Raw genomic sequence first — 24907 nt, forward strand, 5'->3', positions numbered from 1 at the left:
GGCGTCCTCGGTTGCTAAGGGAGACCGGAAGCGCCCGTGTGCTCCGTGGATGCAACCATAGAGTGCCGGAAGCAGTAACAACAGAGTGCTGGGAAAAGCGTGAGCAAAGGGGTCGGAAAAGAAGGCTGCGGAGACTTGGTTTACACTGAGATGACGACGTTAGTGCTGGATAACGGAGCTTACAACGCCAAAATCGGTTACAGCCATGAAACTGTCTCGTAAGTGTTCGCTGCCCGCGAGGGACAAAGCATATATGCTTAGTAGTTACATGTGCTACGCTTCATTTTGGGACCTCTGTAAACTGCAAACGCCGCCGCGCAGCTCATACTCTGTTTGAGGGATGCTCGGCTTGGAACTGGGTAGCTGGGAAGCTTTGAAGTGGGGCTGGGGTTACTAATTTTGGAATTTGTGGCCCGGAAGTGGGATGTGTGTTTAGTTTCGTAACAGGAAATAGCAAAGTAGGCTTCTAAGAAAGAGGTTCCCGAATGAGGGACCTGTACACAAGGTTTCTGAGCCGTCAGGAATCGCGGGCAACGTTTTGCGTGTATATGCATTTTTGCTGGGAAGCAGTTATGGCTTCCGTCAAATCCTCCACGGGTTTAATGCCCTCCGCCCCCACCCCAAGTGTAAAAACCACTGTGTCAGTGACTGAAGACTTTGAAGGCTTTGTATTCAAGCCCTTCTAAGTGCTCTCTGACTGGCTTGGTTGATTTAGACTCATTTAAACAAAGCATCACTACGAACAAAGCTAGTGGAGGTGATGGAATTCCAGTTGAGCTAGTTCAAATCCTGAAAGATGATGCTGTGAAAGTGCTGCACTCAATATGCCAGCAAATTTGGAAAACTCAGCAGTGGCCACAGGACTGGAAAGGTCAGTTTTAATTCCAATCCCAAAGAAAGGCAATGCCAAAGAATGCTCAAACTACCGCACAATTGCACTCATCTCACACGCTAGTAAAGTGATGCTCAAAATTCTCCAAGCCAGGCTTCAGCAATACGTGAACTGTGAACTTCCAGATGTTCAAGCTGGTTTTAGAAAAGGCAGAAGAATCAGAGATCAAATTGCCAACATGTGCTGGATCATCAAAAGAGCAAGAGAGTTCCAGAAAAACATCTATTTCTGCTTTATTAACTATGCCAAAGCCTTTGACTGTGTGGACCACGATAAACTGTGGAAAATTCTGAAAGAGATGGGAATACCAGACCACCTGACCTGCCTCTTGAGAAACCTGTATGCAGGTCAGGAAGCAACTGTTAGAACTGGACATGGAGCAACAGACTGGTTCCAAATAGGAAAAGGAGTACGTCAAGGCTGTATATTGTCACCCTGTTTATTTAACTTATATGCAGAGTACATCATGAGAAAGCCCGGGCTGGAAGAAGCACAAGCTGGAATCAGGATTGCTGGGAGAAATATCAATAACCACAGATATGCAGATGACACCACCCGTATGGCAAAAAGTGAAGAGGAACTCAAAAGCCTCTTGATGAAAGTGAAAGAGGAGAGTGAAAAAGTTGGCTTAAAGCTCAACATTCAGAAAACGAAAATCATGGCATCTGGTCCCATCACTTCATGTCAGATAGATGGGGAAACAGTGTCAGACTTTATTTTTTGGAGCTCCAAAATCAGTGCAGATGGTGATTGCAGCCATGAAATTAAAAGACGCTTACTCCTTAGAAGGAAAGTTGTGACCAACCGAGATGGCATATTGAAAAGCAGAGATATTACTTTGCCAACAAAGGTCTGTCTAGTCAAGGCTATGGTTTTTCCAGTGGTCATGTATGGATGTGAGAGTTGGACTGTGAAGAAAGTTGAGCGCGGAAGAATTGATGCTTTTGAACTGTGGTGTTGGAGAAGACTCCTGAGAGTCCCTTGGACTGCAAGTCCATCCTAAGGGAGATCAGTCCCGGGTGTTCATTGGAGGACTGATGCTGAAGCTGAAACTCCAATTCTTTGGCCACCTCGTGTAAAGAGTTGACTCGTTGGAAAAGACTCTGATGCAGGAAGGGTTTGGGGGCAGGAGGAGAAGGGGACGACAGAGGATGAGGTGGCTGGATGGCATCACCGACTTGATGGACATGAATTTGGGTAAAGTCCAGGAGTTGGTGATGGAGAGGGAGGCCTGGCGTGCTGCGATTCACGGGGCCGCAAAGAGTCAGACTCGGCTCAGCGACTGAACTGAACTGAAACAAACAATACACTGGCATTCATAAACTACGTTTGAGTAAAGACTAAGCAAATTTAAAGACTCGCTTTTCCTGTAGCGTATTCACAGGGGACCCGGGACTTTTTTTACTTCCTCCTTTGCTTTTTTTTTTTTTAAACTGAGTAAAAATGTAAAATGTCGCAGTCTATTTCTGCAGTGTGTATTATTGTACTTACCTTTTAACAGCAAGTCTCTTATCATTTACTTAAGGACTAATTTAAAAGTCTTGATAAAAGTAGGTGCAGAATACTCAGACTTCTCTGGGGCTCAGACATTAAAGCATCTGCCTGCAATGAGGGAGACCTGGGTTGGATCCCTGGGTCAGGAAGGTCCCCAGGAGAAGGAAATGGCAATCCACTGCAGTACTCTTGCCTGGAAAGTCCCATGGGCCAAGGAGCCTCAGTATAGTGACAAAAGGGGTGGGGGAAGAAGGAAGCTAATAATCAAGGATAGTACATTGACTAAAATAATATTATAGCCATAACATTGACTACAATGCAGGGTTTAAAAATCATGTCCTGAAAGATTATACACTTTCACTGTATTATCTCAATTAATGCAAGGATTTTGATTGCCTTTAGTGCAAAGTAATCATCAGGCCATAGTGGCATATTTGAGGGTGGCAAATTGTGTTCCTCCTCACTTTCTCTCTATCCCTCTCTCTCTCTCTCTCTCTCTTTATCTATATATATATATATATATGCGCACACAGACGCATACATACATATATGTGTAGATATGTATGATGGATAATGGCTCTAGTTTGTCTTCCTAACCAGATTGTAAGCTCATTGTGGGCAGCAACTATATTTAAAACTACCTCCTACTTCTGTACCCTATAGTATCTTGCAACTGAAGATCTTTGACTCCATGGAAACTTAGTTTTATGGTCAGATTTTTGAACTTGCTTTTTTTTTTTTAAACTAGAATGGTATTAAGAGTTTTTTCCAGAAACTTTAACTTTAACTTTACTTCAGCCCCTCTTCACCTGTGTGCAGTGGCCGAATCAATGCCCACCTGTAATAATATCTTGAGGATTATTTGAGGAAGATAATGGGTCCAGTGCAGAACCTGATATATGGTGAAAGTGAAAGTCCCTCATTTCTGTCTGACTCTTTGCCTCCCCATGGACTATACAATCCATGGAATTCTCCAGGCCAGAATACTGGAGTGGGTAGCTGTTCTTTTCTCCAGGGGATCTTCCCAACCCAGGGATCCAACCCAGGTCTCCTGCATTGCAGGCAGGTGCTCTACCTGCTGAGCCACAAGGAAAGCCCAAGAATACTGGAGTGGGTAGCCTATCCCTTCTCCAGCGGATCTTTCTGATGGAGGAATGGGAACTGGAGTCTCCTGCATTGCAGGCAGATTTTTTACCAACTGAGCTATCAGGGAAGCTCTGGTATGTGGTAGAACATTTAAAAAAAAAAGTCATTTTTAAATATTTTGAAGACAGAATGAGAAACACTGGTTCGGGAAATTTTCATGTTCTTTCTTTTAGAAAGTAAAAGTGGTTATGTAATTATATTTTTAAGAACTAAGTATTTAGGGAATAATTACATTATTTGTTTCTTTGTAGAGTTATTCCAAACTGTCAGTTCAGATCAAAAACAGCACGTCTTAAAACTTTTACTGCTAACCAGATAGACGAAATAAAGGACCCTTCTGGACTCTTTTATATTCTTCCTTTTCAAAAGGTAATCCAACTCTATGACATTTCTAGCATTAAGGACCTACATTTAAAGATAATTTGAAATGTATTGTAAGATTTTGTGTGTTTGAAAATATTTTTAGATCTCTGAGAAAGCGTTATTTAAAGTTGAATTAAGAGCTTATTAAAACCAAAAATTGAATTTAAATTGTCATGTTAAAAAATAGCCATGAATAATTATACCTCTATGAAAAAGAATCAACTATACTTCAATAAATAAAAATAAATGACCATAATTTAGTTACTGATTGTGGGTACTGAATTTTACTTGTTTATGTTAAAGCTAAATGAAATACAAACATTAAAGAAAATAAATATAGAGGGGCATCCCTACATATTGATGTGTCTTTTGAGCCCTTTGATGTTTTGGTTATTGTTAATTTGTAATGTTTTGAATTTTTAAAAGAAGAAAAACATACCAATGTAATAGCTTTGAGATTCAACTAGTATTAGACTGGTAAAGAGAGAGTAATTAAGAGATAGTAATCAGTGATTTATAATGTATTGATCTGACTTTTTTTAAATTCTACAAATATTTTTGATAGTTAATTCATAAAACAAATTTTTTAGGGCTACTTGGTGAATTGGGATGTTCAAAGACAAGTTTGGGATTACCTTTTTGGAAAAGAAATGTATCAGGTAACAAGTTGGAGTATGTATTCAAATTTCTATTTCCATGTCTCATTCAAGTGAAAAATTAGAAGTTATATTTTAAGATTTATAAATTTTTGAATATTTATTACAGTATTTAAGTCACTTAACCTACCGTGCTTAGCTTTGATTTTCTAAATAAGTGCAAGTGCATAGAATTTCTATTGTGAAGTAGAATTTGAGGTTGAGAAGAGCTAATCTATATGAAGCTTAAGATTAAAATTTTACTTAGATATCTACTATTCTTAGACCACTTTATAGTCTCATTTTCACAATAAAATTATTTTGCTCATATATCTGAATGTGTGAATGATGCAATGTTAGAATTTTGTGCTCTTAATATCTTTAGTGTGACTTTAGGTATCCTGAGAGAATGTTCAAATTTTAATGCTTCTTTAAGAGTATGTAGGAGAGAATTGTGTAAACATTAAATATCCCAAAGCTTCTCACCTTTTACCTTTTATTTTATACCTTTTAACTTTTAAAAACAAAATACCAGTTCCAGTGCTTGTAGTTGTATCATTCATTACTTTTGCATAATTATCTTTAAACAATTTGATGGTACCATTTTATCAGTGCTACCATTAAGAGAGTTAAATAATAGTCGAAGACCATGAATGCTGTAACCAGACTTCCCAAGTTCAGTCCTAAGTTTGTCATTAGTTATATGACCCTCGGTAACTCACTCAGCTCTTCTGTGTCTCAGTTTGCTCACCTTTCAAAAGGGGATAATAGTAAGACATGTCTACTGGGGCTATTGTGAGAATTAAATAGATTTATGTACATAAAGCAGATGTTTACAATTATAACTATAAAGCTACAAAACTGGGAATTTTTTTCCTCTTATAGGTTGACTTTTTAGACACTAATATTATTATCACAGAACCATATTTTAACTTCACTTCAATTCAAGAATCAATGAATGAAATCTTATTTGAAGAATACCAGTTTCAAGCAGTATTAAGAGTAAATGGTGAGTTAAAGTTCTGATTGAAATTGAGTTGTGTGAATATGAATAAATACTTTAAATCCAAGACTATTGAGTGACATTCTTTTAGATTTGATGAAATTTAAAACTAGATGAAGCCCTTGAGCTTATTAGTCTGACTTCTCTCGCTGTATCTTTTTAATATGGTATTTCTCCCTAATGAAGTTAACTAGCAACGTATTTCTAATCTCTGAAAGTTTATTTTTTCTGAGATAGTTGTCTTTTCTATCACTGATGTGTTTGCTATTCTTATTATTGTTTGAAATAATGTTAATAGCTCAGACTGCCAATATGAGGAAAAACAATCTATAAATACCATCTAGAAGTTAGTTTTTTAAAGGCTAGAATTAAATGACTGTACAAATAAAGTATTCACCTATTTAGCATGTAGCATTTAAGTCTGTATAAACAACAATATACTGTAATGGTTAGGAACATAATCTCTAGAACAGCGTTCTCAACCAAGAGTGATATTGCTCCTGGGGATATTTAACAATGTCTGGAGACATTTTTCATTGTCACAACTGGGACGGTGCTTCTTGCATCTAATGTGTAGAGGACCAAGATGCTGCTAAACAGTGCACAGTAAAGCCCCCAACGCTGGGCAAGTATCTGACCCACAATGTCAGTAGTGCTGAAGTTGAGAAAAACCGCTGTAGAGTCATACTGCTTACGTTTGATTCCTGGCTCTGTTATTTTCTAATCATGTGACCTTGGGCACATTATTAACGTCTCTGCTTCAGTTTCTACATCTGTAAAAATGGTATTGTTGTGAGGATTAAAACATACATACTCATGGAGTTTAGAATAGTGCCCAGCATGTAATAAATGCTCAGCAAAATTATTTGCTATTAAAATAATTACTATAAGTTGTGAAGTAAATATTTACCTTCAAAGTTGATCACAAAGTTTTTATCATTTTCCACAAAAATATCATGTTTTCATGTTTAAATATCTGACAGAATTAGTAATGTTATTTTAGATTAACTTTTTTTTTTTACAAAGGAAAATTTCTGTCTTTCTGTTTGCTTTAGTTTGCTGCTTTTCTTTACTTCTTGTTTTAAATTAGTTGTACTTTTATTCAGTGTGTTTATTTTTTCTTTATCTTTTGTTTTCTTAATAGCTGGGGCTCTCAGCGCACACAGGTATTTCCGAGATAATCCTTCCGAGTTATGCTGTATCATTGTAGATAGTGGATATTCCTTTACACATATAGTTCCTTACTGTAGAAGTAAGAAGAAAAAAGAAGCAATTATTCGGTGAGTTGCATTCCATTTTCATCTTATTTCTTATAATAAAACTGGATGAAATTTGTGATAAACTGAACTAAATTTGAATTCTTCCTTTTTAGGATAAATGTGGGAGGAAAACTCCTAACCAATCATCTAAAAGAAATCATATCTTACAGGTAATACTTAGCTTTGATTCTATGGGAAGATGAGATGCTGGGGGTGAAATTTTTAAAGTAATTTAAAATTATTCCTTGCCTTTAGTTCTAATTTCAGGTGACAGTTCTGAATTATTGCTTTAAAGACTGTATTACATAGATACTAGGTTGGCCAAAAAGTTCATTTGGGTTTTTCTGTAACACCTTATGGAAGAACTTACATGAACTTTTTTTTTTTTTTTAACTTTACAATATTGTATTGGTTTTGCCAAATATCGAAATGAGTCCTCCACAGGTATACATGTGTTCCCCATCCTGAACCCTCCTCCCTCTTCCCTCCCCATACCATCCCTCTGGGTCGTCCCAGTGCACCAGCCCCAAGCATCCAGTATAGTGCATCGAACCTGGACTGGCAACTCATTTCATATATGATATTATACGTATTTCAATGCCATTCTCCCAAATCATCCCACCCTCTCCGTCTCCCACAGAGTCCAAAAGACTGTTCTATACATCAGTGTCTCTTTGGCTGTCTCGTATACAGGGTTATTGTTACCATCTTTCTAAATTCCATATATATGCGTTAGTATACTATATTGGTGTTTTTCTTTCTGGCTTCCTTCACTCTGTATAATAGGCTCCAGTTTCATTCACTTCATTAGAACTAATTCAAGTGTATTCTTTTTAATGGCTGAGTAATACTCTATTGTGTATATATACCACAGCTTTCTTATCCATTCATCTGCTGATGGACATCTAGGTTGCTTCCATGTTCTGGCTATTGTAAACAGTGCTGCGATGAACATTGGGGTACATGTATCTCTTTCAATTCTGCTTTCCTCAGTGTGTATGCCCAGCAGTGGGATTGCTGGATCATAAGGCAGTTCTATTTCCAGTTTTTTAAGGAATCTCCACACTGTTCTCCATAGTGGCTGTACTAGTTTGCATTCCCACCAACAGTGTAAGAGGGTTCCCTTTTCTCCATAGCCTCTCCAGCAAGAACTTACATGAACTTTTTGACCAATTCAGTAAATACCAATGATGTTTAAGTTAAAAAGCTTTCTGACATATGAAATGGTAGTGTCCACAAAAAAGACACTTCCAATTTCTCGGGAGTTTAATACATTAATAATATTTTAAAATTGCAAATGTACGTATACCTTGTAAAACATTTTACAGTGCATGTAAGGATATAAGGGTCTAAAAAGAAAATAAATCTCTGCTTCCCTTTTCCACTTCTCTTGTCAGTTCTCCATACACAGTACAATACTTGAACTTTATTTATCTTTTATCCTTTTTTAATCTCTAAAAGCCTTAATAGTGTGCACTGCCATGTATAAAACAATAGCTAGTAGGAATACTTTATAGTACAGGGAGCTCAGCTCAGTGCTCTGTAATGACCTAGAGGGACAGGATGTTGGGGTGGGTGTGGGAGGGAGGTCCAGGAGGGAGGGTCTATATGTATACATATAGCTGGTTCACTTTGTTATATAACAGAAACTAACACAACATTGTAAAGCAACCATACTCCCCCTGCCCCAAAGAAAAATATATAGATAGATACGTTTCTGGATTAGCTGGTATTAGTTGACTGTCCACTATTAAAAGATTAGAATTAGTGTACTTAATCACCTCCCAAGGAGGGCATAGCAACCCACTCCAGTATTCTTGCCTGGAGAATACCCATGGACAGAGGAGATCGGTGGGCTACCGTCCATGGGATTGCAAAGAGTTAGACATGACTGAGTGACTAAGCACAACTTAAATAAGATAATGGAATGGGTATTCCATAAAGTTAAAAATATTTTACACATTCAAAAATTTAATACTTTTTAAAGATCAGTTACCTGGACATTTAATTCCAAAAAAATACTTTCAATGATAAGTTGCATGTAAATTTTTTTCATTTCACATTACCATTTTTATTTCTGTTTAGGCAGTTACACGTTATGGATGAAACACATGTGATTAATCAAGTGAAAGAAGATGTATGCTATGTGTCTCAGGATTTTTATAGAGACATGGATATTGCCAAGTATGTATAACGGTAGCCTAAGAATTGGAAAGTTGATTCTTTAATGTTAAGCATAGTTAAAATACTTCATAAGTCTCTATTTTGTTTTCCAGGTTGAAAGGAGAAGAAAATACAGTAATGGTAGACTATGTTTTGCCTGACTTCAGTACAATTAAAAAGGGCTTTTGTAAGGTAATTTTTAAAAAAATTTTGTATTAGCATGAAGTTAATTTATAATGTATTCGTTTCAGGTGTATAATAAGTGATTCAGTTATACATTATTCTTTTTAAGTGTTTGCTCTCTGTTATTACAGAATATAAAGTAGAGTTCCCTGTGCTATACAGTAGGTTCTTATTATTTATTTTATATATATTGTGCATGGATGTATACTTAGTTGCTTCATTTATGTCCAACTCTTTGCGACCCCAGGACTGTAGCCTCCTAGATTCCTCTGTCCTTGGGATTCTCCAGGCAAGACTACTTGGATGGGTAGCCATTCCCTTTTCCAAGGGATTTCCCTGACCCCGTGATTGAACCCGAGTGTCCTGCGTTGCAGGCAAACTGTATACTGTCTAAGCCACCAGGGAAGCCCGTAGTAACTCCATGGACTGTAGCCCGCCAGGCTCCTCTGTTCATGGAATTTTCTAGGGAAGAGTATTGGAGTGGATAGCCGTTCCCTTCTCCAGGGGATCTTCCTGACCCAGGGATTGAACCTGAATCTTACGTTGCAGGTGGATTCTTGACCATCTGAGCCACCTGTAGAAGTGTATGTTAATTCCAATGTCCTAATTTATCCTTCTCCCCACCTTTCTCTTTTGATAACCATAAGTTTGTTTTCTATATCTGTAATGTAAGGTAATTTTTAAGTTTTTCTTCAAGCGACCACTGAGGTTTGATGGAATGTCAGAGTTGTTGATGATAGCCTTCTTGCCTGTTGGCCATTTCTGTAGACACCAGAGTATGAATGATTAATTAATATTTGTATTAAATTTATTTAGAAAAAGAACTATCCACTGTGATAGCTTATGGGACAAATTTGGAGATAAACTAACTTTACCTATATTATGGTTTACCCATTTCTGTTTTCTTAAGAATTAGTGTAAGTCCAGTTAAAAGTAGATTATTTGCCTGTTGTGAATGTTATTGACACAGCAGACCCAGGGCTGTGGTATCAGATTGTAGTTGAAAAGTTCAAAATCCAGTGCACTTTGAAAATGTTGAGTAGGGTTTATCTTGGATGTCAAAACAATATAATCTCTCCCTATCTTTGATCAGCTCAGTTTTATGTTTGGGTAAATGTGAAGTTTGCCCTTACAGTTACTGGTTTGGTGAGGACTTTTAGAAGTTAAAAGTCTTTGGTCAGAAACCTAAGCACGCAGAAATATTTTCACGAGACATTTATGGTAATATTCATTGCAGTATACATTGAGTGAAAAATTGGAAAGAGCCTAAATACTCACTAATGGAAGAAGAATACATTTTTATTTATTCATATTATAAGTGAAAGTGTGAAGAAGTCACTCAGTCGTGTCCGACTCTGCGACCCCATGGACTGTATGTAGCCTACCAGGTTCCACCATCCATGGGATTTTCCAGGCAAGAATACTGGAGTTGTTTGCCATTTCCTTCTCCAGGAGATCTTCCCGACCCAGGGATTGAACCTGGGTCTCCCACATGGTAGGCATTGTAGGCAGACACTTTACCGTCTGAGCCACCAGGGAAGATCCTCATGTTATAAAATAAGCAGTAAAAGTATAATAAGAGGTATGTGATCATCATGGATAAATCTCAGAAATGTATTTCTGTTTAGAAGACTATATACCATTTCAGGATATGTAGAATAATTCTTTATATGTGGGCATTTATAAAAATGAAGTAAAAGTATAAAAACTGTGTGTGTGAATGATAACACCACATTTAAAATGGGAGTGTTAACTGTGAAGTTATGTTAAACTGACTGATGGATACATATAAAAATTATACAATTTTTATACTTATTTTTATGCCTGAAATATAAAAAATAATTTTTTTGGCCAGATTTTTAAGGTGAAATACAAATCAGAATTCATAGAAGGCTACCCAAGTCCTTATAAAATCAGTATCATCCTATAATGTCCTTAGAAATAGATCCTTGTGGAAGGACCGAGGCTGACTTGAAGAAGTGAGAATTATGACAGATTATGAAATCTAGTTATCTGGACATGAACTGGGAAGAGGAACTGGAAGCCTGAATCCCACAAAGAATATGGAAGATGTATTTATTCTTTATAAGACAAGGAAAACTGCCCCAAACATATAGATAGCAGGCCTCTTTCTCATCAGGCATGTTTGATCATCCTCATACAACTATAGCTGTTTAAAGCAGTCCAGTGATAAACACCTTATAGAGAATTTACAGCACTCTGAATTTAAGATGATAAAGTAATCGATATTTGTACCAGGATGGACCCTGAACAATGGACCCTATGTCTCTAAACCTGACTGAAAATCACCTGGGCCACTTGAAGAACAATTGATATCCATGTTCTTTGTTCCTGTACCTGGAAATATTTAGTATCTAAGTTCGGAAACTTAAACTCTAAAAGAGAAAAAAGTCTCTTCCAGGTGATTGGACTATTAGCTAGGCTTGGAAATCTTTCTCTTCTGTAAAACGTAGTTCTCTCCTGCCCTACAAATGACAGCTTACCAGTTTATTGGACATTATCTGCTGAACTCTGCCAGTTTCCTTCCTAAATCATAAGCCTTGATTTCTCGGCACTGCAGCGTACATAGCAAGCTAGTAGAGGTGTGTTGGTTCCATCAATTGACTGTTGTATTGCTTCTCATCAGAGGAAAAAGGCAAAAGCCACATTGTACTGTTTGCTGCTCTTTTATTGACTTTTGGCCTTGTGATCAGAATCTTGGTATGACTGCACTTCCATGGACTCCTTGTTACATGTACACTTTAATATCAATTGAGTGGACATAGTTGGACTGGACTTTTACCAGATGATGGAATGTTACCTCAAATGTCTGTTTAAAAAATAACAGTTTAATTTCTACTTTGCCAATTAATATTAAAATGTATATTTCACTACATGTTAAATTGTGTACATCGTAATAATTTTTAAGGTTTGGAAATGACTATATTCTGTATATGTTAGGATTACTCCTAAAATGTATCTTTGTAAATTTAATACTTGATTAACTTTTTTTCATTATTGCCTGAAAATCAAAATCTTTGATGAAAACTGATAAAATATGTTTGAAATTAGAAAAGCCATACCGTATAAAATGAAAGAGAATTTGTTTCAGAGTCTTTATACTTAGAATGTTGTTAAAACTTAGACCTTGATTGTCGATTCAAGAATATGTTTAAATACTCAGGAAAAAGTTACAACCTTGATTTTCTAGTGTTGACGACAGTAATAATGATGAGGTCTGTAATATTGTTACTGATTACAGCTGATAGAAATTCCAGTTTTATTCTTTAACAGAAAGAGAATGCCTACTAAAGTGTAATGAATGCTTTACTGACCTTAATTGAAAAAATTAACAGTTACTTAATAGTTACCAGTTGCCACTTTTAAACATTTTTTTCATGCTACCAGAATGAAATTTATAAGGACCGTACAATCAATCATGGCCTGCATTAACTAAAATAGCAACTCCTAGCAGCCCTTTTAAATTTCTTCATCTATGTCTAAAACAAAAATCATTTTGGAATTGTACTCTTAGAAACAGAAACTGCTTGTAGTTCCAGATTACATATTAACAATGACTTCAGAGCTAACATTCAGCAAGGATTTCTACTTCTGGCTCTTTCCCCTAGTTAGTTATTTGACCCTAGGTCAGTCATTTGATCTTCTGTAAAATTAGGAGTGTGGACTAGAAAACTTCTTTTTTGTCAAATGAAATTCTCCATATCTGTATCTGTCTCAAATTATTTTGAGTGTTGACAAGATGAGTTATATCCTGTACACTCAAACCAATATCATTTTTAAATGAATTTGTAAATTTATAAGAAGTATTTTCCATTCTTCAGATAAAGAATGCGTTATCTGAAGAAATAATATTCTTCTCTTTGCCAGTGCAGCAGTAGTTTAACTGGGTAAAAAATGATGTGTAATTTTCCTTGTTCTTCCTAGAGTATTGTGAATTTATTGTAGTTTTTAGGATATTTTTATTTAAAAATAATGTTTCAAATGAGAAATTTCCAAATGATAGCAATCAGAATCATTCACATCCAGGTTAGGAGTAGCAGTGTAGTGCATGCGTGCTAAGTTGCTTCAGTTGTGTCCGACTCTTTGCAACCCCATGGACTGTAGCCTGCCAGGCTCCTCTGTCCATGGGATTCTTCAGGCAAGAATACTGGAGTGGGTTGCCATGCCCTCCTCCAGGAGATCTTCCTGACCCAGGGATTGAACCTGGTCTCTTACGGAATGTAGTAGGAGGAAATACTGTCTGTTTTGGGGTTATTAGGTGAATGATCTTGAGCAAGTCACATAACCTTGCCTAGCCCAGTTGGATCATTAATAAAAGGAAAATATGCCTGCCTTACTGGGTTATATGAGAATTCAGAGTGATAATGTATGAAAAACGCCTAAAGAAAATTCCACATTGTTGGCTTGCATGCTATACTGGGTAGCGAATTTGTGATGGTGAACAATATGGACAACAAAGGATAATAGAGGATGATTACTGGAGGGACCTTTTATTTGGGAGGCAGAAAAAGCCTCTCTGAGGAAGCTGAAACCTGAACAGAGAATGGATGACTGATTACATTGAGGAATCTGTTACAGTCTTTATATACTTTACTGTCCAACAGCAAATTAATATTTCTCTTCATACATTTTAAATAATTTTATATTTATGTAAAGGAATTGGATATAGTCAGTTACAGGTAAAAATGCATATATGAGTCAAATGAAGTTTACGTCTTTAACCATCTAGAAGAGCTGATAATTCTTAGTACAGTTGAGAGGAACCATTATTTTAATGATGTAAAATGTTATAAAAGGAAATTATTTTTTTCCTGGGCCCTTCAGGAATTACAGCTCACAGAGTTGAATGGGTTAGCAGAAAATAAATAACAGAAGAATTTCAGTGATAAAGTCCATTTATTTGCCTAAATCATTTGGTAACTGATTTTTGAATAGAGATTGAATGCATAATAAAAAAAATTTTATGTATGTTCTTCTTTAGAAAGTGGATTCACTCTGCTATTACAGATAGATTATGAAATTCCTTCTGCTCTATTATCCTTTTCTTTCTTTGTTTTAAAATGTGTGGAATAAAGCCAGCACATCTTTGGGGGAATAGCTGCATTAAGAGTAAATAATCACTTAATTGTGTGGTTTAGGTAACAGGAAAGAAGACCGCATTTTTCTAACTTTGGAGACTCCTGAAACTTCCAAGAATATGGTTAATATATTGGTATTTCATAGTATTAAGATTACTAAATGTTATTTCTTATATGAGCTAGATAATGTAGCGTACTTTTCATCTTATTTTTCTTTAAGCCAAGAGAAGAGATGGTGTTAAGTGGAAAATACAAATCTGGGGAACAAATTCTTCGTTTGGCCAATGAGAGATTCGCTGTTCCAGAAATACTCTTTAATCCTTCTGATATAGGCATTCAAGAAATGGGGATTCCAGAAGCTATTGTCTATTCAATTCAGAACTTACCTGAAGGTACATTAATAAATTAATGAGGAATAATGATATCCTTGTTGCTCAGCTGGTAAAGAATCCGCCTGCAGTGCGGGAGACCTGGGTTCGATCCCTGAGTTGGGAAGATCCCCTGGAGAACGGAAAGGCTACCCACTCCAGTATTGTGGCCTAGAGAATTCCACGGACTATATATATAGTCCATGGGGTTGCAAAGAGTCAGACACAACTGAGTGACTTTCGTACAATGATATTTTTTAAAAATTATAAGCTCTCTGAATCCTAAGAAGTCAACTGTTTTTTTTGAATAATTTGAACAAATGGCTACTTTATTTGCAGAGACTTGAGTCCAGTAATGTACTTGAATGATTTTTTTATTGGTCCCAGATGATAAATTTGATATAAGTATTTATGGTCTATTTAAACTTAAAGTAATTCATCTCTTTAAGAGTATTAAATTGCTATATCCCTTTTAGAAAAGTTTTAAGCCAAATTTGCACAGAATAGAAATTTATAATTTAACAATTTAATGGTTTTTAGTTTTTGATGAGAGTGGTTTATTCGTTCTGTTATATTTAGATTAATATACTGGAAGTTAGGGGTTTTTTTTTTTTGGAAGTTAGTTTTATTGAAATTAAAGTATGATGCTTCACAGAGTTGTCTGGGTTCTCTTGAAGCATGATTTAATGAAATGATGTTCTAGAGTTTTGGAGTACTTTTGTACTTTGAAAATGTCTCCCTTCTTCTTAAGGAACAATTTAGGCATTGTAAAAAATCTTGCACGTGCAATGCCCTTTCCTCTCATTAAAAAAAAAGAAGAAGAAAAAGAAAGATAATGCCATTACCTTAATATAGCTTCTCCAGTATATCTTTTCAACCCGGGGATCAAACCCAGGTCCCCCACATTGCAGACAGATTTTTTACCATCTGAGCCATAACTAGCCAGTTGTTTTAATACAGCTATTTTACAGCTGCTGCTGCTGCTGCTGCTAAGTCGCTTCAGTCGTGTCCGACTCTATGCGACCCCATAGATGACAGCCCACCAGGCTCCCCCGTCCCTGGGATTCTCCAGGCAAGAACACAGGAGTGGGTTGCCATTTCCTTCTCCAATGCATGAAAGTGAAAGGTGAAAGTGAAGTCACTCAGTCATGTCCGACTCTTAGCGACCCCATGGACTGAAGCCTACCAGGCTCCTCCATCCATGGGATTTTCCAGGCAAGAGTACTGGAGTGGTGTGCCATTGCCTTCTCCGATTTTACAGCTATTTTCATATTAATATTTCATGTTGATTTCTCATTTTATATAAACAGTATTTTTCACTATCATTTGTATTACACAGTAAGTATGTGTGTCTCAGTGAGATAACATGGAAACTTGAATTCTCAAGTTAAAAATGGACCTCCCTGTTATCTTTACACCAGCTAACCATCTCAGCCTACATAAAGACCTCTTCGATTTTATGGAAGAACAGTTGTAATTTTCATATGTCTGGTACTAGAATTTTACTCATTTACATAAAGCTTATGTGTATATGTAATAAATTGCTAGTAGTTCAACCTCTTCACTTTTGCCTTGCTTTTAAAGATTTATGAGGTCATATTTCTGTTTAATGTATTTATTTGTATAAATGATAATCTCATTACAACATCTTATAATTTATATGGTGGTTAAAAAAAAAAGTGGTTTCCCAACTAGTAACTTGAATTCCTAATTGCTTTTACCTAAGCCCACTTCCCTGTTTCTCCAGAAAGATAAGTAAACAGATTTTCTAATGTCTCTTTTCTCTGTCTTTTTTTTAATCTCTTTTAAAAGAAATGCAGCCACATTTTTTTAAGAACATCGTTTTGACAGGAGGAAATTCCCTTTTCCCAGGATTTAGGGATCGAGTTTACTCGGAAGTTCGATGTCTCACTCCAACAGATTACGATGTTTCTGTTGTGCTGCCTGAAAAGTAAGTCTTGGCTTATATAGAAACAAATCCTGGAAGTTAGTTTGTAGATAAAAGAGGTCTACAGGCAGACTTTAGTTTAAAGCCTACTACTTCTACCATGTTGGTAGGTTTATTTCACCTTTGGGATGCTCATTTTTCTTTTCTCAAAAATTGAAATGACAAACCTTACATTTAAGTGGATTAAAATGGGGTGAAATATGTAAAGTACTGATCATCATGTTTAGTAAATAACAGGTGCTCAGTTAATAGAAGATCATTTCCCTGTGTCAGTCCTCATTCCTAAGATTTTTATAGACAAAGCAGTTAGGTTATTATCTATTCGATTTCTCTGAGCTGTCATTTTTTGAGAGTTTCTATCAAGAATACAAATACGAGGATTTAACCAATAAGATAAATTATGTCAACTGATAAGTTGTTTTAGAATAATTTAAAATATTTAAAATAAACTTTTATATTTAAGTAGTCTTTTTTTAAAAAAATTCAAAGCTATTTCACATGTACCCCGTATCCTGATTTATGAGAAAAAGCAGATAATTAAGGTAGAATTTTAGAGCTGTCAGAAAGGCTTACAGATCTGTCTAGTTCTATGTACTTACTTTCTAAATAAACAAGGGCTGGTGAGTTAACAAAGGCCTTGAAAGTGAAACTGAAGTCCCTCAGTCGTGTCCAACTCTTTTCGAACCCATGGACTGTAGCCTATCAGGCTTCTCCGTCCATGGGATTTTCCAGGCAAGAATGCTGGAGTGGGGTGCCATTTCCTTCTCCAGGGGATCTTCCCAACCCAGGAATTGAACCCAGGTCTCCCACATTGCAGGCAGACTCTTTACCATCTGAGCTACCAGGGAAGTTAATTGCAGTAGCCAGACTAAAATTTAGTTCTCTTTAATTGCAGGCAGGAGTTCTCACCAAATTCCAGTAATCCCCACTCACTGCTCCACTGTAGCAGAGTTGAAAACAAGACCCCACACACCTGATGTGGGCCGCAAGGCACGTGGGATCTTAGTTTTCCAACCAGGGATTGAACCCCCATCCCCTGCATCATCGCAGAGAATCTTAACCACTGGACTGCCAGGGAAGTCCCCCACATACCTGATTTTTAATTTTAGAATTTTATTTTAAAGCTAAAGTGGAGTTTTTTTTAAATCAATAGCAGTTAATAGAAGGCCCTCATCTGGTCACTTAATTTGATAGCCATTAGATAAAAGAATAAACAACCATTAGATGTTGGAATGATTTTTATCAGCATTAATGTTCATATACTCTTTTTATTATGAAGTATATTGACTTTTTATCCTGAATTTTAAAATGCAAGTCATGAACACACATTATGGATATGAAAAGAGAAATAGTTTTTATTCTTTTATCCATCAGATCTTTTTTGCACATCTTTACAGATAGATTTAGATACAGATTTAGTTTTTTTAAGGTTAGGAAATTCAGTAAATACAATAAGGGAAATTTTCTGTATCATTTTTCAGATTTAAAATTGAACTAGGGGAGAGGAATGGTAGAATTACACAAAGTGTAACCAGTATAATCTTGGTTGTACATAAATTGAAAGTCTGATGTGCTCTGTTTACTTGGTGCCCTTCCCAGCCGTGTAACAGGTTTGTCCTGCACTGTGCTTACTTTTTTTCTTTTCTTCCTCTTATTACCCACTCCCCTGTACTGCACTGTGTTTTCTAAATGTCTCATTTATTAGAGGGAACAAAGTATAGGAGCAAAAGCACAGACTGTGAAAACAACTCCAAGTTGAATCCTTGTTTCAGTCTTAAGCTCTTTGAACCTCATTTTCCAGATATATAAAGTGAGTTTATAATAGCAGTTCGTCAGTTGTAGGGTGAATTGATGAGATGATATATCTTTGCCTCATATAAAAGTTAGACTCAGATATACTCCAATTTTTCTTTTTATGCATTTTTGATCTTTTGTTTGTATTCTTGATTTTTCTTAGAAGATCTGTAAATTCAGAGCACAGGGAAAAATTAAGGAAGATCTATTTGTAGTGGTAACCAAGTTTCCTTTCTTTATGAGTTTCTTTACTTCTTTGAAAGTGAAAAGTGAAAGTTAATCACTGTTTGCAACCTGATGGACTATATAGCCCTCCAGGCTTCCCTGTTCACAGAATTTTCCAGGCAAGAGTACTTGAGTGGGTTGCTATTTCCTTCTCCAGGGGCTTTTCTTCTCCAAGAGATTGGACTGAACCCAGTCTCCTGCATTGCAGGCAGATTCTTTACCATTTGAGCCACCAGGGAAGCCCCTCCTCTGAAGTTTATACCTATTTTCACACTTGAAATGATTTTCTGTTAAATCAAGTTGGGTAAAGATTGCCACATTTTAGTTACTGATGAATGTTTCTGGTGTTTCAGTTCTGTAAAATCATCTGAGTTCATTTATTTTACCTTTATTTTTAGCCCTATTACTTATGCCTGGGAAGGTGGAAAATTGATATCAGAGAATGATGATTTTGAAGATATGGTGGTAACAAGAGAAGATTATGAAGAAAATGGACATAGCATCTGTGAAGAGAAATTTGATATTTAAGAAACATTTCTGAAAGTTCTGACTTACTATGACAAAGGTTTAATTTTCAGCGTTCTTTTTAAAGGAAGTTAAGGACCTGTGTTAGCTTTCATCCTAAGATAACATCTTGAACTTATGTAAATACTTTGATCCATGGCTAATTTTCAAAGGTTTCTTAGCTAGGTTAGTAAGTAAACTGTAACTCACCCCATATTTTCATTTAGGAGCTAGTCTTATTCTAACAATGCTTATGCTGTTTCTGAGAGTAAGTTATCTTTCATTAAAAGATGAAAAAGTGAGTGTAATTTAAGTTTAATTCTTTATAGCCAAAAACACAAACTTAACTGTCTCACTACTCAGGTTTCCTTAGAAGATAGTTTTGTGTGACGGACTCAGAATTGACCAGTGTGTGTTCATCATTTCCCTTCCCCAGTGGAGATACAATTTCTCTCTTTTAGAAAAGTATTTTATTTTTAACTTGTCATTTTTATTTATATATACTAAAGTTGGAAAAACTAATCTATGTTTGTATCATGTTTATTTTTTACTTGGCGTTAGTATGAAAAGATGACAATATAAACCAATTTAGTCGAGTGTTTTTGATCACTACCATGTTTCAGAAGTGTACTATTTCACTCATAAAAACACTATACCATTTTTTGTTTATTTTTCTCATATACCATTTTTCAGGATGAAATTCTTATGTCATTGGGCTCCTGAATCAAATTCCTACCAGTCTGTCTACCTTAGCTAAAATCTTGTGCCTACCCCATGGCTTCAGGGATTTTAACAGCCTAGAGTGAAAGAAGATAATTTTTCAAAGGAAAATTAAGATAAAGAGACAGATGCTGGGCAGGGTGAAAGAACTGTCCACTACAATTACATTTGGATTATATGGATGGTCCCTGACTCAACAGTGGTTCGACTTAATGATTTTTTGACTCTACAATAGTGCAAAAGCAGTATGCATTTAGTAGAGACTGTTCTTCACATTTTGCAGATTTATTTATTTATTTTTGGCTGTACTGGGTCTTTGTTGCTTTATGTGGGCTCTCTCTGATTTTGGCGAGCAGGAGCTACTCTTCACTGCAGTGCATGGACCTCTGATTGCTGTGGCTTCTCTTGTTGCAGAGCACAGGCTCTAGGCGCACAGGTTACAGAAGTGTGACAGTTGGACTCAGTAGTTGTGGCACTCAGCTTTAGTTGCTCTGCACATGTGGGATCTCGCTGGGCCAAGGTTTGAAGCTGTGCCCTCTGCATTAGCAGATAGGTTCTTAACCACTAGACCACCAGGAAGGCCCCTGTTCTTCGAATTTTGGATTTTGATCTTTTCCTGACCTAGTGATACGTGGTATGTTACTTTCTTGTGATGCTGGGCAGCATTTGGGCACCTGAGTATTCATTATATTAGAATCTTATCTCATAGTTTTCAAGTCTCTGATCCACTAGTTCAAACTTGAGCCATCATCGCCAGCCGTATCTTCATGCAAATTGAACAACCAGAAATGTTGCTGTCAGTTCTGCTCTGGCGTCATTTCCCTTCCCCAGTGCAGGTTAGGCTTGTTCAGTGGCATGCCGTGTCAAGTGGAAGTGCTCTATACAAGACTGGACTCCGGATGGACAAGTTAATCACAAGAGCTCACACTTAGAGCATTTATTCTTACTATACTGTTTACCTTTCTCTCAACCCACATCTGACCAAAGAGAAAAAATTTAGGCCTATTTTAAGAGTGGATTATGCATGATGTGGCTGGCAGTAGCCAGAAGTGGAGTGCTGGCAAAGATTAAAAGTTGAACTATCACACCCACAAATAAAGAGTTGCCTCATAGTATCACTGGTCACAGAGTTAAGTGACAGAGTTGATCTGCAACAGCAGCTTTTTGGTTTTTATGTTCAAAAACCTTTTTAGCACATAAGCAATTAGACAGAGGTCTCAAGAATGGCTTTCACATTAAAAAGAATGAAATGCCATTTGCAGCAACATATATGAACCTAGAGATTGTCATAGTGAGTTGAACTAAATTGGACAGAGAAGGAGAAATGTAGTGTGACATCCTTTATATGTGGAATCTAAAAAGAAATGATACAAATGAACTCACAAAGCAAACAGACTCAGAGAGGGAACTTACAGTTGCGGATTTGGGGGAAGGGATAGTTTGAGAGTTTGGGATGGACATGTACACACTGCTATATTTAAAATGGATAACCAACAAAGACCTACTGTATAGCACATGGAACTCTTCTCAGTGTTACGTGGCAGCCTCAGTGGGAGGAGAGTTTAGGGAGAATGGATACATGGACATACGTGGCTGAGCCCCTTTGCTGTTCACCTGAAACTATCACAACACTGTTAATCAGCTATACCCTAGTACAAAATAAATACAAAATTTAGAAAGGAATGGTTTTCAGTCTTGAACATTCTTTTTAATTAATTAATTTTTTATTTTTAGCTGCGCTGGGTCTTTATTGCTGTACATGGGCTTTCTCTAGTTGTGGCAAGCAGGGGCTACTCTCTAGTTGCAGTGTGTGAACTTCTCATTGTGGTGGCTTCTCTTTTTTCTTTTTCTAATTTATTTTAAATTGGTGGATAACTGCTCTACAGAGCTTCTCTTGCTGCAGAGCACAAGCTGTACGGTGCATGGGCTTCAGCAGTTGTGGTTCACAGGCTTAACTTCCTCGCCACACGTGGAATCTTCCCAGACCAGGGATCGAAACCATGTTCCCTACACTGGCAGGCAGATTCTTAACCACTGGACTGCCAGGGAAGTCCACTGAACATTCTTTATGTATGTAAATTCTGTGAGATAGGATTTTTATCTCAACATTTATTTCTCCAAGTTAAATAATATTTACCCGAATAGGACCTAAAAATGTGAATAAGAAGTCTAAGAAGTGTTAAGCAGGATGAATCATGATGTTAATTGTCATGAACATAACTTACTGAATATTCTAATAGGAGATAAGCTTTTCAGTGATTGGAAATGGACTTTATTTATACAGGGAAGAAAAACTTTGTCCCTACATTGCTCAAAAAGGTTTAGCCTAAAATTGAATGACAGTACCCTTGGGAATTTGCTTTAAACCTGATAAACTGTATGGAGCTGACACTAGGTGGAGTAGCTGGGATAGGAATTTCTCTTTAGGAATTAATGCCCCAGAACCTTCAAAACCATTCAGTAAAAATCATTTTACTTTGTAAACAAGTTTAATTGAACAGTAGTATATTCAAAATAGTCTCCATTAGGGAATGCTATAGGATATGTCATTCAAATTAAACATCTCAAGCACTAGTGATTCTGCTATTTCTAAATTGGATTTTATCTCAACCCGGGGTTCTCACTTGCGAACATTTTCCCTTATGAACCCAAATAGGTCAGGTAGTAAATCCAGATCTCTGACCCCAAAGCACAGACCCTTGTTCCCTACCACACTGTCTCTCAGACCTTTGATATTTCTGGTCCAGTCTTATAAACACAAATTATGCATGTATATTTTTATTCTAGAGATTAAAAACAAAACAAGGCTCAGAAGGAAGATATCTGTTCAAGGTTATAAATAATCTGAGCAGCAGATCCAAGGACACAGTAGTATCTTTAACACATTTCTCAAAGTGCCATCAATTCTTAGTGGTAGCTAGCAATTCTCCACCTGATTAACACGCAACATTAAAATGGAGACTCCTAATAAGGAGACGTTCCCCCTGCACCCCGACGACTAATGAGGGTTGGGCTGCATGTTTCCACTTTTTTCCTGTCTAGAATCACCCTCTCAGCTCTTGCACTGGAGGTATACTAATTTCCTCCCCAATTCAAAATAACCATATACATGAGGACAGTTAACATCTAATGTCAGAATTGTTCTACTTTGTTTTTGTTTTTCTTTTAAAGTCACAGGAATTTAGAATTCATCTAGCTAATGCTCTGATTTTTAACCTAACACTTTAACATTTAGACCAATAGTTTATCCACAAAGTAAGAGCAAAATTTGGAAAATATATAAATATAGGTCATTAAGGGCCTTAAGTATATTCTCTGAAGACAGAATAAATAATGATTCTCTAACCCAGTTGTTCTTAATGTGCTTCACTTATAATTCCCTTGGAGAATCTGGTGGAAAGCTACGAGTCTTCTTCCTAGAAAAATAAGCACATTCACACACAAAGTCGCATATAATCCCAGAAAGTACACTGTACTTCAGCTCTCTGAAACCTGTTCATAGACTCTTAGTTGAGAACGTTGACTAAGCATTCAAATTCAACCCAACTGGTACAGTTTTTACACAAAAAGACAAAACTGATGACATTAGTTATATATGTTTCAAGTACTTAACGGTACACACTTCTCTCCCCTGTGATCAAGGCCACAGAATGTACTTTTGGGTAAGCTGCAACAGACTGAATCCTCAACCTGTGTCACATTGAGAGAATGATCCCGTAAAGTAAACTAATCAATTTAAAAACAGAGGGAGAAAAGAAAACCATAAATTCCTTGATGGACTAAAAAAGAATCAGAAGGCAAAATCATGGTTTTAGATATTCATGAATTTTAAATTTGTGGCTTTTAGTCTTCTGCTTAATAAGTCTTTTCCTTCTTAGATGATTCACAACATTTAAGTTACAGTAGCCTAAAGGGGTAGCTTAAGAGTAGTATATACTAAGGAAAATACATGCTTTCTTTGTAGAACTCATATATGAAATGTTATATTTCTATGGAAAAAAAACTCTAAGGAAATTAACTGTATCAGATCCCTAATAATAGCACCACATTTAATAAGCAGTATAGTAATTAATTGAATCAGCATACAAGAATTTAACTTACATTCCCTTTTAAAGATTAAAAAACATCCTTTACAGTTTTTTAAAGATCTACTCTCTTAGCAACTTTCAAATACTAAATAGAATATTGTTAACTATAGTTGCTATGCTATACATTACATCCCAGGACTAATGTATTTTATGTCTGGACATGTGTACCTTTAGACTCTTCCTTAACAGAGTTTAAGCATAATTACACTTTAAATGCTTATAGGCTATCTTTCTCTGTAGTGTGGGTATTGGCAGTTTGAGAAAACCACCAGAGGAGTTCTTTATATTAACAAATTATAGTTTCTTCTCCCATAAACATTAGTGCAAAACTTCTGGATGGTGTTTTTGGAATTCTTTATTTTTTCATTTCAAAGAGATACTAGGGTTACTATTAATCTCAAGAGCCAACTGGTGAAGATATTGGCTTGTCCTTCCTTTTGTTTTTCAAGCTCCTTGTATGTCAAGCATTGGCAAGATGTGAAACCTAAAAAAAAAAAAAAATACAATTGGAAAAGCAAGTTAAAAAAAGAAAATCATGAAAACGTACCTATTCAAACTGGTGTTATGCTGGACTTTTTTCCTCAAATATGGTAGATGACATTACATATATTTTCTTTGCTTCAGAGTAATACTGTTTCTTTACATACGCTCTATACTTTAGCAAAACATACCTTGTCTTATTTTACATACATTGTTTGATTTTATTTCCAAAATAAGTCCATGAAGTAGGAGAACCAATGTACTACTATTCTAGTTTCAAGTAGAACACACTGGAATTTAAGTGACATGACTCACAGATTGAAGGTGAAGAGGAGGAAAAAGTTTTCCTTGACTTTCTTAGGGTCCCTGGCTAGGTCTGAGAAGTAAACCGATAAATACAAAAACTGGAGAAAAAGCACACAATGTATTTAATAGGTTTCATGTGACATAGGAGCCTTCATAAGGAAATGAAGACTCAAAGAAACAGACCTATATACTTTATGCTAGGTTTGATGAAGAATTGGAGAAGGAAATGGCAACCCA

At 36.3% G+C, this 24907-nt stretch overlaps 1 protein-coding gene across 2 annotated transcripts; it reads left to right on the forward strand.

Annotated features, from left to right (window-relative positions):
• The first annotated feature begins 50 nt into the window (after window positions 1–50).
• On the forward strand, window positions 51–21479 carry ACTR6 (actin related protein 6). 2 transcript variants are annotated; one of them, XM_019961145.2, is made up of 11 exons: window positions 52–218; window positions 3784–3901; window positions 4486–4554; window positions 5416–5539; window positions 6678–6813; window positions 6906–6962; window positions 8878–8976; window positions 9069–9147; window positions 14458–14629; window positions 16418–16556; window positions 18971–21479. In XM_019961145.2, exons 1-11 carry the CDS (start codon window positions 151–153, stop codon window positions 19098–19100), a joined length of 1191 nt encoding a protein of 396 aa, XP_019816704.1. In that variant the 5' UTR covers window positions 52–150; the 3' UTR covers window positions 19101–21479. The 2 variants fall into 2 exon arrangements, with proteins under 2 accessions (XP_019816705.1, XP_019816704.1); XM_019961146.2 differs by lacking the exon at window positions 4486–4554 and having other exon boundaries at window positions 51–218.
• The last annotated feature ends 3428 nt before the right edge of the window (window positions 21480–24907 follow it).

Source organism: Bos indicus, chromosome 5 (genome assembly GCF_029378745.1).
Source record: "Bos indicus isolate NIAB-ARS_2022 breed Sahiwal x Tharparkar chromosome 5, NIAB-ARS_B.indTharparkar_mat_pri_1.0, whole genome shotgun sequence".
Classification (NCBI taxonomy): domain Eukaryota; kingdom Metazoa; phylum Chordata; class Mammalia; order Artiodactyla; family Bovidae; genus Bos; species Bos indicus.